The sequence below is a fragment of the Dermochelys coriacea genome, chromosome 8 (assembly GCF_009764565.3).
Source record: "Dermochelys coriacea isolate rDerCor1 chromosome 8, rDerCor1.pri.v4, whole genome shotgun sequence".
NCBI classification, from domain to species: Eukaryota; Metazoa; Chordata; order Testudines; family Dermochelyidae; genus Dermochelys; species Dermochelys coriacea.
Genome location: NC_050075.1, coordinates 20,127,033 through 20,144,867, shown reverse-complemented (window position 1 = coordinate 20,144,867; position 17,835 = coordinate 20,127,033). Strand labels below are relative to the sequence as shown.

The 17,835-nt window shown below is 42.0% G+C and overlaps 1 protein-coding gene across 1 annotated transcript in view; it reads left to right on the top strand.

Annotated features, from left to right (window-relative positions):
• NSG2 (neuronal vesicle trafficking associated 2) overlaps window positions 1-16,685 on the top strand; it is a 41,829-nt gene extending 25,144 nt beyond the window's left edge. Inside the window, exons 4-5 of the mRNA XM_038414886.2 lie at window positions 13,043-13,153; window positions 14,738-16,685. Coding sequence (XP_038270814.1) covers window positions 13,043-13,153; window positions 14,738-14,929 — 303 coding nt within the window. The 3' untranslated portion in view covers window positions 14,930-16,685. The remainder of the gene's footprint in view (window positions 1-13,042; window positions 13,154-14,737) is intronic.
• The last annotated feature ends 1,150 nt before the right edge of the window (window positions 16,686-17,835 follow it).

Here is a 17,835-nt window from a genome sequence, read left to right as displayed (position 1 = left end):
TCCAGTCCCCTGCACTGAGGCAAGATCTCGTAAACCTAGACCATCCCTGACAAGCGTTTGTCCAACCTGTTCTTAAAAACCTGCCACAATGGGGATCCCACAACCTCCTTTGGAAGCCTATTCCAGTGCTTAAATACCCTTATAGTTAGAAAGTTTTCCCTAATATCTAACCTAAATCCCCTTTCTGCAAATTAAGATGATTATTTCTTGTCCTACCTTCAGTGGGCAAGGAGAATAACTGATCAGCAGCCTCTTTATAACAGCACTTAACATATTTGAAGACTGTTGTCAGCATATTTCTCCATTCCATTATCCAAGTCATTAATGAAAATATTGAATAGTACCAGTGTCAGGACAGACACCTGTGGAACTCCATTAGATACATCCTCCCAGTAGGACATTGATAAAATTTCTCTTTAAGTATGATCTTTCAACCAGTTTTACACCCGCCTTATACTAATTTCATCTAGACCACATTTCCTTAGTTTGCTTATGAAAATGTCACGTGGGACTATGTTAAAAGCCTTACTAAAATCAAGATATATCACATTTACTGCTTCCCGCCATCTAGTAGGCCAATATCCCTGTCAAAGAAGGAAATTAGGTTGGTTTGGCATGATTTGTTCTTGACAAATCCATGTTCCTTTTTACTTATGACCCTATGTCCTCTAGGTGCTTACACACTGATTGTTTAATAGCTTGTTCCAGTATCTTTCCAGATATCAAAGTTAGACTGATTGGTTTATAATTCCCCAGGTCCTCTATGTTCCCCTTTAAAAGGTTTAATGTTTGTTCTTCTCCAGTCACTATGAAGTGGATCATGGTGTTTTATAGGGAGAACAAAATTAGCATCCAATAGGGTTATCTCAAACCCAAACACCATCTAGGTGCTGTTTAGCTGTGCACATCCATCTATTTTGGTATGTATATGGTCTCCTTCACTAGTGTCTGAGCATCTCCAATACTCCTGTGTACTGAGGAAGTCCTATTGTCCCATTTTACAGTTGGGAAGCAGAAGCACAGAGAGGCTAAGTAACTTACCCAAGATCACACAGGCCGTCTGTGGCAGAGTCCTAGGCTAGTGCCCTAAGCACTACCCCATTCTTCCTCTGTAAGTGATAGCCTCCGTCTTGGCTGACTGGGGATTGAACTAAGGACCACAAGAATTAAATGCACAAGCTGCTACAGTTTGATCTAAAAATGCAAAACTCCCTTGATGGGCCTGTAACAGACTAAGATCCTCTGTGGATTGGGAACAGAGGGGGACCTGTAAAACACATTAACCAGCAGGTTATGTATTCATCAAACTCTTTCACCTGATCAAATTAATGTTGTTCTGTTACTATTCCTCAAGTGCTAACTGGGAGGAGCTCCTTTCCGAGTGGGTTTGAAATTGAAAATGGTGATTCTGTTTTATAGACCTGATACTGCAGTCCTTTTTCATGTCTGCAGATCCCAGGTAGGTTTGGGTCCCCAATGAATGAGGGTATTTGAGTAGGAGTATGACCTCCATGTCTACAGTAATGAATGCTGCTGACAGCTTCACCATGCATAATCCAACACAATATAAACAGGTAAACCAGAGAGAAGATTAAATTCTTGAGAGCTTCCAGTGAGAGATTGAGTTCTGTCAGTCAAAGGGTTGGGAGAGAGACATTTTGTTGGTGACTCATCACATTCTCTCTTGCCCCCTGTATTGCATTTAAAAGTGCCTTTGGCGAGCTGAGGCTTCTAAAGTCAAGTCCCACGTGCAATAAAGGGAATGAAATGTCATGGATGAGACATTGCACAACATGATCAGATGTTATAAGATGCCACTAATGAAAGGTCAGCAATGGAAGGAAGTGTCCTTGTACAATAGTCCATTAATTGAATAACCTACTCATATTAGTGATTTAGAAAGAAGTCACTTCCACTCTTGCTCAGCACCTTTTTCTGAAGGTCCATTTATAAAACCTGTATGCCATGTGTTAATTGGGAATTTGGATTAGAAAATAAAGTCATTACAGTTGGCATTCCTGAACAATCAGCATCTGAGACTGGAAAACAGAGTTAAATTTAGGAGGAGAACTTCACTGTTTGATCATTATGAAGTGTAAATCTGACCTTGGCTGCACTTGTGTAGCTTGCATTGAAATCATCCTGTCCTCTACAAATGTCACCATGTACCTTAGCAAATCAGCTTTGGCACTTGACACATGGCGTAGGATATGTTACTGTGTGCTTCAGCTATATGGAAGGCCAAGACTGAAACTGTCTAACAGTGACTGATAAGCTTCTGCACATCAGTGGGATTTGCAGCATCTTGGTGCCATTGCTGAGTTGATAAGATGTCAGAAAGACAATAGTGGACTCATTTTTGTTGGAAGGAAAAAAATCAGTTATTTCCTGTCTGATGTACCTGCAGTAAGCTATTTCTTTTGGGTAACAGAGGAGGAAAGTTCTAAGGCACTCAATGCAAAATCTTATAATTAAAGTGGAAATTAATTAGCATTCAACATTTCAAGCCTCTCTGTAGAAAATGGAATTTTAGAAGTTCCATAAAAAACAGGATCTTGTAAACTGAGCAACGTATTTTCAGTTCAGGGCTTTTGACTTGGCACAGAAATATGTCAAACAGATCGCAGCTGGCACCATGCACATCTAAAGAGATCTAAGGCTATTAGTGCCTAAACAGGCACTAGAAATTATATTATGTGATGGAGACTAGCTAATGTAATTGAGTCAGCTAGTTATTGTGTACATAATTTAATTATTTGACAAATTGCTTGGAATCATGTTCCAAAACCCATGCTGTGCTCACAGTATTACAAGACACAGGGCATGCGCAGTTATTGGTGGGAACACATATCTCAGTAGATGGGTGCTTCTTTCTTAAATTACAAAATAAAGAGAGGTATGGCAGCATTAGAGATTGTGGAAAGCAGAGTGGTGGAGCAAGGAAAGAAGTCACAGAGGACTTGACTGAGATGGAAAATTGGTACAGAGATGGTTGATGCTGCTCCAAGTAGATATACTTGCTATTTTACGGGATAATGTCATGAACATGGTCTCCTCCTCTTTTGTTGGCCCCACCCCATACGACCTATGGAACCTGATTTCTGTGGAGCATTTGCTGAGGGGCTTTCACAGGATCTCAAGGAATATGGAAGAATAATGGAATAAGCATGGCACATTTTCCCATCTTCTTGCATAGCCCTGTGTCCTCTCTGCTCACAGAAACCAAAGAGAAGGTAAAGATAATCAAATCTTATGTTTCATGACATAAGTTGACTGCCATAGGGGTCAAGAAGGCTATTTTCCCCCCAGCACTGAAAATTGGTTAGATTCATTATTGGGGATTTTCCCCTTATTTGAATGAGCTGGAACCAGATCAGCTGGACCAGAGGTCTGATTCTGTATACCGAACTGTATATTCCTAAACAGCACCCAAGCAAATAGGAAGAATCAATTGTGCGCCTTCTTATTGATCTTTTTAGTTGATCCTTTCTTCCTTTCCTTTACAGAGGCTTCATATAAAACAGGAGTAAAATGAAGCTTTTAAAAAATCCTGATAAATGCAGCCAGAGCAGTTTTTGCTTACAGATCAGCTCCGATCATGTGACGAAGAACATGATGCTGGCCATGGAGTAGGTGGTTTCTACGTGGTTGGACTAGATGTTGTATTAAAATCTAATTATTGGCTTGGAGAAATTATGGGATGAAGGGAAAAATTACTCTCTTAAATTTTTCAGTGTTGACTGTAAATCCTTCTAATGAAATCATCCTGAGTTTATAGAGAGATGCCTTCATAGTCAAAAACTTCCTACTGACTAGTAGAAGCTCTGGGGATTGGTAACAATTGATAAAATTTTTGTGTGTGTGTTTGTGCAGTGAACAAGGTTGTCAGTTGACTTCATAGGTTTCCAAATGGAATGGCATTAATTTGTCCAAAACTCTCATATGGGAAGAGACTTGTTTTTTATTGGCATTATGCCCCTTTTGTTAAAATGATCTTGACAGAAATCATGCAGATCTAAGTACTGAAAGTTCCCCTATACAGATTCGTTGTTCTTGCACAGAGGGAGACTCGAAAAAAGTTAGCTTTTCACTGCTGGGATTTCATATGAAATGTCACATTAATTGCCCAGTGCTGAGTAATGTCATATACTCAGTGTCTTGAAGAGTTGAACACTCTGCTTCTGTGGTGGTCTCATTTCCCGGCAAACTGGATGTAAAGAGAGAGATTCAGAGCAGGGTACAGACTAGTAATACTAGGAACTATTCTATAAGGGATTGCAAGAGGTGTGTGGCCTCCAAACCCCACTGTTCCCAAATCATGCTCACCACAGTTGCCAGTACGAGGAAAAACTTGCAGAATTTTCCTTCCCACTTATCCCCCTCCTAGCGACTCTTCCATGGAGGAATGTTGATCTTTCCCCAGGAACTGAATTCTGGTCTGCTGCATAGCAACATGAAACTCTATGCACTATGCTGGAGTTAACTCATTTATCTGTGATGCTTCAAAGGGTGATTAATTCTATAGGTGGCAACTTCTGTTAATGGCCATTGCTCCTTTCTAATCCAGCTAATTTCTGGGCTTTCGTAAACACAAGATTCTGAACATTTGGAAAGGTGTAGGGAGTAGGGTATCTGTTTGCAAGGTTTAGAAAAAAGCTCTCTTGGTAGGTCTATCAAATGGCAGAACAGGTGTTAATAAAGGCCATACCTTCCTCACACGAGTGGAGATGAGTGAATATGTTTTTCTGCACATTTTTGTTCCGATTTAACAGTGAATTTGCTTCAACCACATTTAAGCCATGTGATCACATTTTACTAAAGGAGCATAGGATTTGCCATACAGCCCAAACCAGTGTCCATTTAAACCAGAATCCTCTTTTGGTGTCCAGTGCCAGATGCTTCCGAGGAAGGTGGAAGAAGCGCCATAATGGACAATTATATAACAACCTAAATATGGTTAATTACTGGTTTATGCCCTAAAACATGTTATTTTACCCATTATATTTTCTTGATCCTAGTTTATGCCATTGTGGATATTATCCATATCAATGTCTAATCCTTTTGAAATCTTATTAAGCGTACACTAGTGATATCTTGTGGTGTGAGTTCTATAAGTATTTACATGTTGGTAAAAAGAATTTCCTTTAGTTCTTTAAAAATTGTAGCCTTTTCATTTCACTGGACAACCCCTTATATTTTATTATGACAAAGGTTAAATATGAATGCTTAATTTCTCTGTACCATTAGTTATTTTGTATCTTTACTCATGCTGATTGAAAAAAGTACTCTCAGAAAGTGCATTTGAAACTCAGATTAATGTGTAGTAAGTTAAAGCAAAACTTAAATGTGGAAGCAGGAGCATTGACACTAGATACCTGACTATAAGAGTTGCATGCAGTGGTGTTGTAGCTGTGTTGGTCCCAGGATATTAGAGAGACAAGGAGGAGGAGATAATACCTTTTATTGGATCAACTTCTGTTGGTAAGAGAAACAAGCTTTCGAGCTTACATAGAGCTCTTCTTCAGGTCTCAAGAGGTGATCTGTGTAAGCTCGAAAGCTTGTCTCTCTCACCAAGAGAAGTTGGTCCAGTAACAGATATTACCTCCCCCACTTTGTCTCAATAAGAGTTACAGTCATCCATTCGGGAACACCATCAGTGTTACATGACTTATGTGAAAAATCTGTAACTCCAACACAGCTTGGATGTGAAATGGTAGTAGTGAACAGTCGGTGTCCAATCCATAGAGTAAAAACAACATTCAACACATATTTGTTGGATCAATTCAAACAGCTCATGCATTTGAGGGAAATCTGTATGGTGAGAAAACTAAATTAACTGAACAAATTCTTCATTGTGAATATCTGCCAGCTCTACATGCTAGTAATCCTACCAACTTTCATGAAGTTACTCACTGGAGTAAGGCAAGCAGGATTTGGTCCGTACTTGGTATTTCCAGTGAGCGCAAATTTCCTAACCTCGAAGACCCTGATCATGCAATGAACTCCATGCAGGTGAACAGCTGTGCCCAGCTGGAGCCCCATTGCCTTAAGTGGGGTTCTGCACCAGCCCAGGGGCCAATCCGCAAGAGACCACTGCAGAATCAGGGCCAGTATGACTCTCAAACTCCTGCCCCCATTCAAAAGCAAAGGATAAGTAGCCTGATTTTCAGAGATGCTGAGCACACTCAACTCCCGTTGACCTCAGTTATGGCTGCAGGAGCTTAGCACCTCTGAAAATCAGGCCAAAAGATGGAAGAAGCCACTGAAGAAAATGCCAGGAATAAAAATGTAAGAAATCTTGAAATGTAACTGGTTATTAACAGAATGCCCTGCTGTTTAAATTCAGTAGTATTCTGGGTTTTGCTTTTAAATAAGACTTTTCACTGTGACTAAAGAGGGACAAAGGGAATTTTTGGTGAAAAATCATGGGCAGCCAGCCATGGAGACCAGACACAGTACAAAGGATGCTCAGACTCATGGTATGAGAGCCAGGTTACCAGAAACACCACCACGATTAGATATCATTTCAGTACAATAAACCCAATGAAAATCTAAAACGGCTTGTTTGTATTTGGAGGAGTGGAATACTTTAGCTTTTACACAGGATCTTGGGGAAATGAAACATTTATTTTGTATTTGGGAAGGGAGGAGGGAGAAAGTGAATGTAGACATTGATCCAAAGCTTATTGAAGTTGATGGGAATCCTTTCATTCATTTCTGTAGCTTTGGATCAGGCCCTTAGTTTCCAGGGGAATTCTGTGTGTTTGTGTGTGTCTGTGTGCGCGTGCACATGTGTGCATGTGTTTTCTCCTACTTCTATTCCAGTAGAGTGATCTCCTGCCAATGACCCCTTTTCCAACCGATTTTTGGCAATACACATGTGGGGTGTGTGACATGCCCTGGGGTACAACCTGGACTGTGGAATTACTGTCCTCTCTTAATTCTCTGACTCCGGGTACCTGTCACACTGCTCTACTAGTGACAAGGAGCCTCTTTAGGCTTTGTTCTCACACAGCCATTAGCATGTGAAGGCATACCCAAAGTTACATGAGTACTCTCCCAAGCCACTCATGAACTGAATACAAGGAGACCCCCGGAAACTCCCCCAGCCTTGCATCCCAAAAATGTACATTTTACACTGCTCAAGACCTTCTTGATCAATGCAAGCTCATTAATTAGTTCACCACTCCATCAAAGGGTAGCGGACATGTAACCTCTGTAATCTGAGCAGACCCTGCAAGCACTTTAGACAAACTCACTGGTTGAGATTAAGCATCAAAATAAGTTTATTAACTAGCGAAAGATAGATTTAAATGATTATAAGTGGGATACATAAAGGTTAGAGTTGGTTACATAAGAAATAAAAAGTAAACACACATTCTAAATTCTAAACTTTATCAGGCTAAACAAGATTTGAATCAAACAGTTTTTCTCACCCTACTGGATGTTGCAGGCAGTTTTCAGTTCACAGTTCAGACGAATTAGAAAGCCTTCTGGTTAGTATCATCACTCCCCTCCACCCTCGCAATTTGAGACTTTTCTTTGTCTTCCAACGGATCTTGCTTCCAGATGTCGAGGTGGGGATGGAGAGAGAGGCCTCATGGTGATGTCACTGTCCCTCATTTATACTTTTCTCCAGGTGCTGGAAAAATCCATGCTGTGTCAGGGGTTAGGCAGCCCCCATGGTGTACGTGAGTTGCTGACCATCCTTCATTATGAATAGCAAATTTTTGCTTGCATCTTTGTACTACATGAGGTTTGGCATGTAAGACATTGTGTTTACAGTTTTTTTTGTCCTTTCTGAGGGGCTAGTCTGTGGTTGTTTTCCAGCCTCACAGCTTTGCAATATCAAACGTAGCAAAATCTCATAACTTCATCTGCACTGATGATATATTTCAACAGGACAGTAATGGTGACTAGATTATGACTTTTCCAATGAGACCTCACAGGGCGTACTTTGCACAAGATTTATCATAATTTTGTAAAAGCGGTGACCATAATAGTGTAGCTTGTTACACCTCTGGTCAAAACCTTCTCCCATTAGCCCAATCCTGCTGCCACACATGACAGATTCATGCCTGCGGTGCTCGTAGGTTTTTCAGCTCAGTACATTTTATTTCCCCTAAGTGCGTGTTTATATTGCTTTGAGACTGCTGAGGTTCATGGTATTAATTTTTTTTAAAATGTGGAGGTTTATTAGTTATTGCAGCGATGTGATTCTTTGGTATTTGAATGTTAATGAAACTGTGTATTTTCTGGAATAACTAGGGAGCTGGATTTTAGCTCAGGCTTGGCAAAATATCTGGGGGGGATTTTTCTTCTCTTTTTCCCCTAGGTTTTAACACCTTATGTGACATTTCATCCCAGATCAATTTTACATTATGTATCATCATGCATAATATTGTGTCATGCTGTAATTTTGCAAGTGCATGAAACTGCAGCAGAGAGGAAAGTGGGCTAATTTACACAAGGGAGGGAGAGAAAGGCTAATACCACTGCCTGGTTCTAGGAGGTTATGAATTGGGTGTTAGCATTTTGCTGCTACAGTAGAACATGTCTAAGGAGAGTCTATTGTCATGAGCGGCTCAGTTGGCAGAGAGGAGAGGGACTGGTAGTGTCAGATTATTAATGATCATATAGCATGTATATTAACATGGGATTTTGCAGCGTAAGGGACATTCCTGTGGCCCCAAAGAGCTCAGATACTGAGCTTGGTCTTTCACCCTTAGGAAAAACAGGTAACTTCCCCACCGTAGCTGGCTCAGTGGGAAAAGGTTAGAGAGGGACTTTGCCTGTGCCATCCTCATGGCCAGTTTCCAATGTTAGTCTCTAGACTTGGAAGATGATGATCTCACAGTTTTGGGACTGTCCGCCCATTCCCATTATCTTCTCAAGTGGCAAATTAGCCCAAATACTAGGACTGGGCTCAAGAGAGCCTGGTTGGTCTGCCCTGTAAAAGCAGGGTATAGTGCTGTAGACATGGGAGACAGAGACTGAATGAGCGTTGATGTCGTGAAAGTCCAGAGAATGATATTATATCCCTGGTGGGGGAAGGTTGTGGGAATTGAAAAATAGGTCAGAGGATGAGTAACCTCTTGCTATGTAGAAACAGCAGGTTGTATTTTGACAAATCTGGTTTATTTGGTGTATTGATGCACATTTTCAGTGTAACTTTTTGTCTTTCTTTGCTCTTACACTTACCCTGTTTCCCCATCAGTCCCCTCCAATCAACCTAGAGTAACAGGCCTGGCAAGGTTCCTGTGCTATACACTGTAAATAGGGCAGAGCGACAGCACCATATAGTTCAACACTTCATTCTCAGGACTTCTAACCAGCATCAAGGGCTGCCCTCCAAACACTCATATTAGCATAGCAATGTATAAGTCTTGCCTTAGTACCATCTCACCAACATCCAAGGGAGCTCAGTCACCATCATTATCAAACTACCCACCCTCAATACAGTGGCAGTTGTGATCGTCAGAAGTGCACGATCTAATAATTTTCTGTATGAAATGAGATGGGGCTGGTGGCAGTGTCTTGTCTGAGGAGCTGTTTTTCTGCTGTGGCTTGCCAGAGCTGGGATTTGGTGGTTTTTCAGGACATGCTGTAAGAGTGATGTTTTTCCAAGCTTCTTGCTGGAGTGGTGAGGTGAGTGGAACGTGATGGAATGGAGAGCTTTAGTGGATGAGTGTTTTTCTCAGGATACACATCTCCTGAGTATTTATTTGGATGTGTTTTTATTTCAAAGTAGTACTTTTACATTGGACCTGCAGAATCTGACAGGCAATTGAAAAAGCCAGTTAAACAGATTAGACAGTAAACTCCGGGCAGAGACCCATGCCTGCCTCTGTGTTTGCATAACACCTACACAATGGGGCCCTGATCCTGATTGGCTATTATGATGTCAACCTTTTCTGTGCTATGTCTTCCTTTTCCACCCACTTCCTTCTACCTGGGATGTAGCCCAGACCCCCTCCTGTTTAGCAACATGAAAAGGGCAGGGTGGCTGTTTCCTCCAGGCTGAGAACCTCTGGGCTAACAGAATATAAATATCCAATAAGTACCCATTGAAATTCTCCATTTCATCATAGAGTAAAAAAGAGCCAACATCTTCATAGCTATGGGTAGTATTTTTCATGCAAATGTGCTGCGTTTCTACCAACCACCCCCAGTGCAGAACTGAATTTCCTACGAGTGATATTTGATTGGGGCTGGCAATAAGTATCTGAATCTCGCCCCTGCCGACACATTGTGCTTACGTGACCCTCTTTTCAGCACATCAGACCTCAAGGGGAAGGTTAGTTTGAAAGGTTCATTCTGTAGGGGGCTATGGGTTAACTAGATTATGATGCCAGAGAAGGTTGCAGAATTCACTGCAATCCTTGTGTTTGAGTCACCAAACAGTCACTTGAGCCTCCATCTCACCCGGCCTCATTATCTCTCTACATTTCATTCTAAAACTCTCTAATTTAACAAAGGGCTAATTAATCACTGCAGATGAGAGTATTCTTTCCCTCCCCTCTCTCCCCTTTGATTTGGAGTGGACCTTCTGGAGTTAGATTCAGCGGGGGACATGTGACATTAGCTGTACTCTTTCCATTTAACATTCTCACAACATCTACTGAAAATGTAGCTTTGTATGTCTTGGCATTGTAGGTGGCATTGCCAGGTTTACTGTAGCAGCATTTAGTATTAGTAATGGTCCAGACGCTGTGTGCTTGAGAATATACCTCACCATGTAGCACATCTTTCTGGAGTATTTACTAGGCCATAAGATTTGTTCCTGATTTGCAAGCAATTCCAACAGCCTGTCTGAGCCCAGGTATGAATTCCTATCATATTCACCCTTAGAACTGCAAGAGAATTAAAGCAAAATATAGTGTGATCCAGTAGTCAGCTAGTTTTTTAATTGAACTGGATGGTGCTACAATAGATTCTGAATTGCACAAGTCTGTGCTTTATTGCATAGTCTAGCTACCTTTCCTGACAATTCAGTCTTCTTTGCCACGGCAAATAGTTCTGTATTTTCTCTTCTCTTAACATCACAAGGCTGCTGTGACTAGGTCAAGGGAGCAGCTTCTAGGAATAGATACTATGGGTGTGCATAATTAGTGGGGGCCCTAAAATCCAAATAGTAATAAAGTATAAAACTTGTATCATTGAAATAGATAGATCTGAATATGTCTCTGAGTCTCCCTTTGGCATAGTAAAAAGAAAACGAGTACTTGTGGCACCTTAGAGACTAACAAATTTATTTGAGCATAAGCTTTTGTGAGCTACAGCTCACTTCATTGGATGCATTCAGTGGAAAATACAGTGGGGAGATTTATATACATAGAGAACATGAAACAATGGGTGTTACTATACACACTGTAACCAGAGTGATCACTTAAGGTGAGCTATTACCAGCAGGAGCAGGAGGGCAGAACAAAGTGAATTACTGCCGTAACCCTTTGTTTCAGCAATTTCGTTACCATAGGGTCCCACACTTGCTTCACAGAATCTGTTCCTCCAGCAAGAGCCTTACAATCCCTCACCAGTGCAGGCAGCCACCCTGCAACCTTGGAAAAGCATTAGGCTCTGATCCAGAAGCTGCTCCTGCACTTTCCAGCCAGCCACGCAGGTGGGGGGAGTGGCCATAAATGCTCTGCTTCTCAGGGGTTTTAAGTGTTAACTTCATTGCACTCCTCAGCCCTGCCATCCCACAGAGCAAGAATGTGAACTCTCTGCTCCATAGTAGTACAGGGGGGCTACATATGAGCCCCAGGGATGATTCTTTTGTAATGCCAATCCAGTCACTATGAGGCAACAGCCTTGACAGAACTGGGTAGTCATAGTATCGGCACCACCAAGGCAGATTGTGGTGCTGAAGCCTTGTTTTGCTTTCTGCTGCCCACCTGCTGATCACCTGCTAGGATAAGCAAAACCTTTGGGGGATTAGTGCTATTGCTGAGCTGGATGTTCACTGTGAAACCTGAAACCACGAGACGTTTCATTAGGGGTTTCATTACAAAGTTGAAACTCACATCAGAAGATCAGGGATTGGGCATTTCAGGGCCCAATACAGGTCTCAGAGATTTGCCTGATTTAAGACAGCAGGATCAGGTCCTCTGAATGAAGCTAGTAACTCCATTTCAAGAGAACCTGGGTGGTTTGGAGAAAATGGAACTGCACCAGTCAAGCAGAATGGCTCAGGTGGGGTGGCACACTCAGGCATGGGGGAACAGAACACTGAGTCCAAAGAGGAGCATTGTGTGTGCTATCCTCAGTGACCTAGCCAGGAGCCAGCAGCCACAAAGGGGGAAGAGAAGCATTGGCCTGATCATCACCACCAGACCCTCAATCTGCCTGAGCACACTCCCGGTGATCATCAATGTACTGGACGTGTTAGCTGGTCCTTTGCCTGGCTCTTAAAACAAAGGGCTGGGTCACCATTCTGCAGCTATGTACGGTAGGGGAAGACACCCCTTTCCCTCTCACAGTGAAATCTAGCCTGAATTTAACCATGTAACATCAGGCTGAATGTAACTTAGAAGGCATAGAAGTAAAGTGTGTCACAGACACTTTATTCTTGTTACCCACTCACCTGCCCTTGGTAAATGGAAAAAATAGGATCTTACCAGGGCCAGGAGGCAACCTTGGCTACAGTTGGTTAGACAATGAATATTCCCCCAGTTTGTGACCTCTGATTGACACCAGCGGACCTGTATGCAGATACTTTCTATTGAATGTCAAGATCAGAGTGTGAGAACACAAAGCCTTTTAGAGCACTAAATCTCCTAGCAAATATCTAGAAATGTGTAAGGGATTAAACGTAGAAAATGCAACATCAAAGGTCTTGGGTTGGGAGGGGTGGGAAAGCATGACAAAATTCCGGGATATTGGATGTAGCACTCATTCAATTACTACGCTTAGTTAAGTACAGAACAGGGGAGTGAAGACTGCAGTCCATTAGAACGGTTGTTAATATATGTCATTTAATTGTGAGATTGTTCATATGCCATTTTAACATATGTAGAGTAATATTATCCCTCTTTTGTAGGTCACTATTCTCATAAGTCTGGCTCTTGCGTTCCTTGCCTGCATAGTCTTTCTTGTGGTATACAAAGCCTTTACTTATGATCACAGTTGCCCAGATGGATTTGTTTATAAGGTAAGAGATTCCAGCCCGATAGATTCTATCGTCTTTGACAATTCAATTGACTTCATGGTCAGAGTCTAACAGAGCATTTACAAGAATGTGTTGAAAAGTGGTCAGTGTTTTGGAAAATGTGAACTTCCATCTGCTTCCATCAGACTCTGTTTTATATTGTAATGGTCAGGATTAGATCTCTGTGAATGCCACAAACAAATGTCCCTAAATAATCCCTCATATTTTGGAATGGATGCACTGCAGCTGAATTTTGGGTTTGCTTCCCACAGATATTCAAGTGATTACGTTTTTCTGGCATAAATGTTCACGCAAGGCAAATTTCAATGGTGCATGCGCAAGTGTCCACTGATACTGATTTTGAAATTTGCATGTGCAGGTTTTTGAGAGGCATGCTTTTGCACCTCATCCAGTTGGGCAACAGAAACAAAACCATGTGACTTGTTTGACCAATCACAGCTAATCAACAGAGTTTGACTATCAGATAGTCATTGAGAATTGTTTGCTCAGAGCACAGAGTTAAAAAAGTTTGCAAAACAAGTCACTGACTAATTATTTACAGCAAATAAATTCATAGAGGTCCTAATTCCTTGGGGATATTCTATGAACAGGAAAAGAGGTTCAGTTAATTGATATATTATTTGTTGTAAATTATTCTCTTAGGGTACATAAAATCAGAGAGGAGATGAGTCATGACTTTTGAATTCACAATCAGATCTGAATGTGAATTTCCTCACAGTTCATGGACACTGGATTTAGTGTTCTGCTCTGGTCTTGCCCCTCTTTAATCATGCTAGAATTTGGGGGGGAGGCTGGATGCTCAGGGGCAAGCTAATTATAAATGGGGCCCTTCACCTCCAGGTCACCACTATCAATCTGAGCAGGTTGGACCAAAGGTTGTTACCATTTGTTGGCTCTTCTGTGGCCTATACGAAGCAAATTGGTTTTCTCAGTACAGTTGTTTGTGGACAAGCGTCCACATTACAGCAGTAGAGATTAGTTGGCAGAGGAGAAGCACAGAAAGGGCCATGGGGACTGAACTGGCCACCCATCTCTAGGGCTGGTATTCCTGCAGATCAGAGATAAGGCACAGTAGCAGGGTAGCACATAAAAAGCTTACATTGCTTCTGCCTGACCTGTATCTGTTCTACGGATTAATAGAGAACGTCAGTCTGCAAGGCTGTCAATCCAACACTTTGTGAGCTAACCAACATCCTCTTCCAGTACCACTGCCAGATGCCTGATCTTAGTGTGTTCTAGTGCCGTGCCAGAGCAGCAGGATCCCCATTCTGTAATTTTGGTTCTGTTTCACAGAATGAAACAAGTTTTAATCAGGGCTGCCAATTCCAGCAGGTTCTGACATCTGTTGACCCTGTCTCAGTGCCCCGTGCTATCCAGTGTTTCTGGACATTCCCCAAGCTATTTGTCCATGGAGGAGCACATATGTTTCCATTGGTGCACATAGCCCAATTGCTATGAACCCAGTGAGATGAGTCGGTCATCCACGTGAGAACAAACTGGGAGTTTAAAATAAATGTTAAGTAATGTGACTGTTACTTATGTGTCCTGCTTTTTCCCTCTCTCCAGCATAAGAGATGTATCCCAGCCTCCCTGGATGCCTATTACTCAGCACAGGATTCCAACTCCCGGGGCAGATTCTATACTGTCATAAGCCACTACAGCATGGCTAAGCAAACCAGCTCACGGTCTGTATCACCCTGGCTTTCTTCAGGATCGGTAAACCATGAAGCCAAGGCTGCCAAGACAGAAGGCCATTAAAGCTACTCAGTGGTGACGGGAGGGGTTGGGAGTGGGGAAACAACACCGTGTCTATGAAGTATCGCTCTGTCTCAGAGAGGGTGCTGTGCTAACAGCACGACAAGAAGAAATGAAACTCAAGTGCAGGAGTCATCTTAATTGATATTTCTTTTTGTGCATTGTTCTCGTTGATTTGTAACCGGGCCAAGCTCTTGTACAAAGGCATGTTTGATGTTGACTGTAACTTACAATGTAAAAATATTTTTAAAATCATTGCTTAAATATTTGTTAGAAAAATAAATGAAAAAACAAAAAAAGCAAATTCAGAAAACAACCAGAGAGGATGGAATCAAGCAAAGAGAATCTCCCAGAGCTGTACCTTTGGTAGAAAGTTGTGACCCTAGAGCAGTATGTAATGGAAGAACATTTATTTTACATGCAGGGGTAGGAGGAAGTCTTTTACAAATCACGTCACTGGGCAGTTAAACTTGCCTAAGCAGGGTCCTTCTACTGGCAAACTGAGCTGCTCAAAATATGGTATCAGCATTAGTTTGTGGCTAGAGAAGTACACACGCATGTGTGTGCAGCCTGAGTCCTGAATTAAAAACAGAAAGATCTAGGGATTTGGAATACACAATCATGATGTTGGAGATCTTCAGTGGGTTTGTCAGGATTAAGTGTTTTGGACATAGAGCAGGAGAAGGAAGCTGTTGTGTTTAAATCTCTTCAGCACAGGACCATGGGTCAGGCTCTATTCCCAGTTCTGCCACAGATTACCTGTGTGATCTTGGGCAAGTCACATGGGGCCTGATCCTTTGAGATGCTGAGCACTTCTTTGGAGGGCAAAGAAACAAATAACTTCATTGTAAATCTAGGATGCTTAGCACCTCACAGCACACAGCAGAAGGTTAGCATCTTAAAGGATCAAGCCCCCTCTGTGCCTCATTTTCCCCTTGTTCTTATTTCATGGACACTACTTATGTGGGGATTGTGAGAGTTTGTCTGTTGGTATGTAAAATATTTGGAGAGTTAATGATAGAAAGTGCTATCAAAGTTCAAAGTGTTAGTTGACTTATAAACCCGTGAACGTAAAAGCAAACCCCAAGCCGAGTCCAGCCCTGTACAGTGTTCAAATACAGCCCAGTATCTAGCATGTAAATGGATCTGAGCAAGCATGTCTGTTTTGTAAGACTTGAGCAAAAGGAATTCTCTTTTTCAGAGCTGCCACCCAAAACAACAATGTGACAGTTAAAATACTTGGGATCACATTCAGCTTGAGTTCAAAAGAGTAAGCACCAGGAGTAGGACAAGACAAATGTTTGGGTTTGGAGTTTAAGCTTTGTATTTCACCAAGCCTACTGATCAGATTTGTAGGTATTGTGGGCTAGAAACTGGGAGCCAAACCCGCTGGGCAGAGTTTTGTCCTTCATTATGCACACACAGCTCCTAGGGGTTTGAACGGGACTAACCTGGTGTAAATGGGGGCAGTACTGAGCTGACAGGAGTCATGATAAGCAATTGTATAGTATAGCTAAAACTGTAGTGCCAAAGCCCATAGTCTGACCCCCTGCCCATCCATATTTCACCTGTAAATTCATTTCTCACTTGAAATGTACAAACCCCACCACAGAAAAATCAAAACTCCAACAAACAATTGAACAATTTATAATTTTGTGGTGTGTGTTTTGTCAGTAGGTAGCAGAGACTCAAGTATTTTTTGGTGTAATTCTTGAACTTTTCTGACAGGAAAAATAAAGTTAGATGTATCTGAGAGTCTCAACTGCCCGGAAGGATTTCTTTTGTCTGTGTCCTGCTGTCATGGTGTGAAGAGGGAGCAGTGGGAATGTTTGTGTGCATGGAACTGCTGGGTGTGGTTGTGGCAGAAATGTCTACTCTGCATTGGTGGAAATGGACATGTCTGGAGGCTTCAGAGATCATTCAGAGGTCATTTGCATTTAATGCTGGTATGGGGGAACTTCACACAGTTTTATTTATTTGTTTGCTTGTTTTTCAGTTGAAAAAAACCCCTTCAAAACAAGAGGAGCTTGAATTCTGCTGTCTTTAGAGTGGGTGCATGTACTGGATCATCTGATTCTCAGTTACATAAGGCCCCCTTTTCACTGCTCTGGCAAAATAAAAGGACAGAAATATCACCTAGGACTGCTGCAGCCTGCATGGAGCTGGCATATGGGTTCAGTGCCATCCCTGATCCTAGTGTAGGGGGCAAGTCAGGGAGAATTGGCTGGAGGTGGGGAAAAGAAAAGGGGAAGCAAGGAGGGGTTGTGGCCAGAGTGCTATGGCTATTCTCTGCTGGGCCCTGGGAAGCATAGTGTACCTCAGAGCAGCCCTGTGGCTACTCTAATTTACACCAGGGCTGGGTATGCTGCGAACTGCCTCAAGTTCAGGAAGGGACAGCACAAAAGCATAAACAACCTCCATCCCACTCACCCTGGTCCCTCCAATTTCTGCCCCAAACACAGAAAGGAGGGAACTGAGGATAGGGTACAATTTCTACAGGTTTGAAAGATATTACTAGTTTGACTGGTAATACCCCCATTTTAAGTATGGAGAACGTTTCTCAGATTGGTAGAATCTTTCAAGGAAACTTTGTCAGTAGTGTACTTTGGCTACCCTTCCATGGACAACAGTGAGAGTGTTATCTATGTATGTACTGCTTTATTGGGCTCAATAATAATTAGGAATGTTACAAGAGAATGGTACATGAAACCATACATACACACATTACAAAAACTAGAGATGGATTGTACCAAGACCCTGAATCTGGCCACCCCTGAACTTTGGATCTATAGTCAAACTTTGTGGCTTGGTTTCTAGCAAAAACATTTCCTTAAATTCATCCAACAGCAGCTCTTTGAAATGGAATGACACTGTCTTTAAAGTTGCTGGTTTCTGCAGGCTCATGAAAT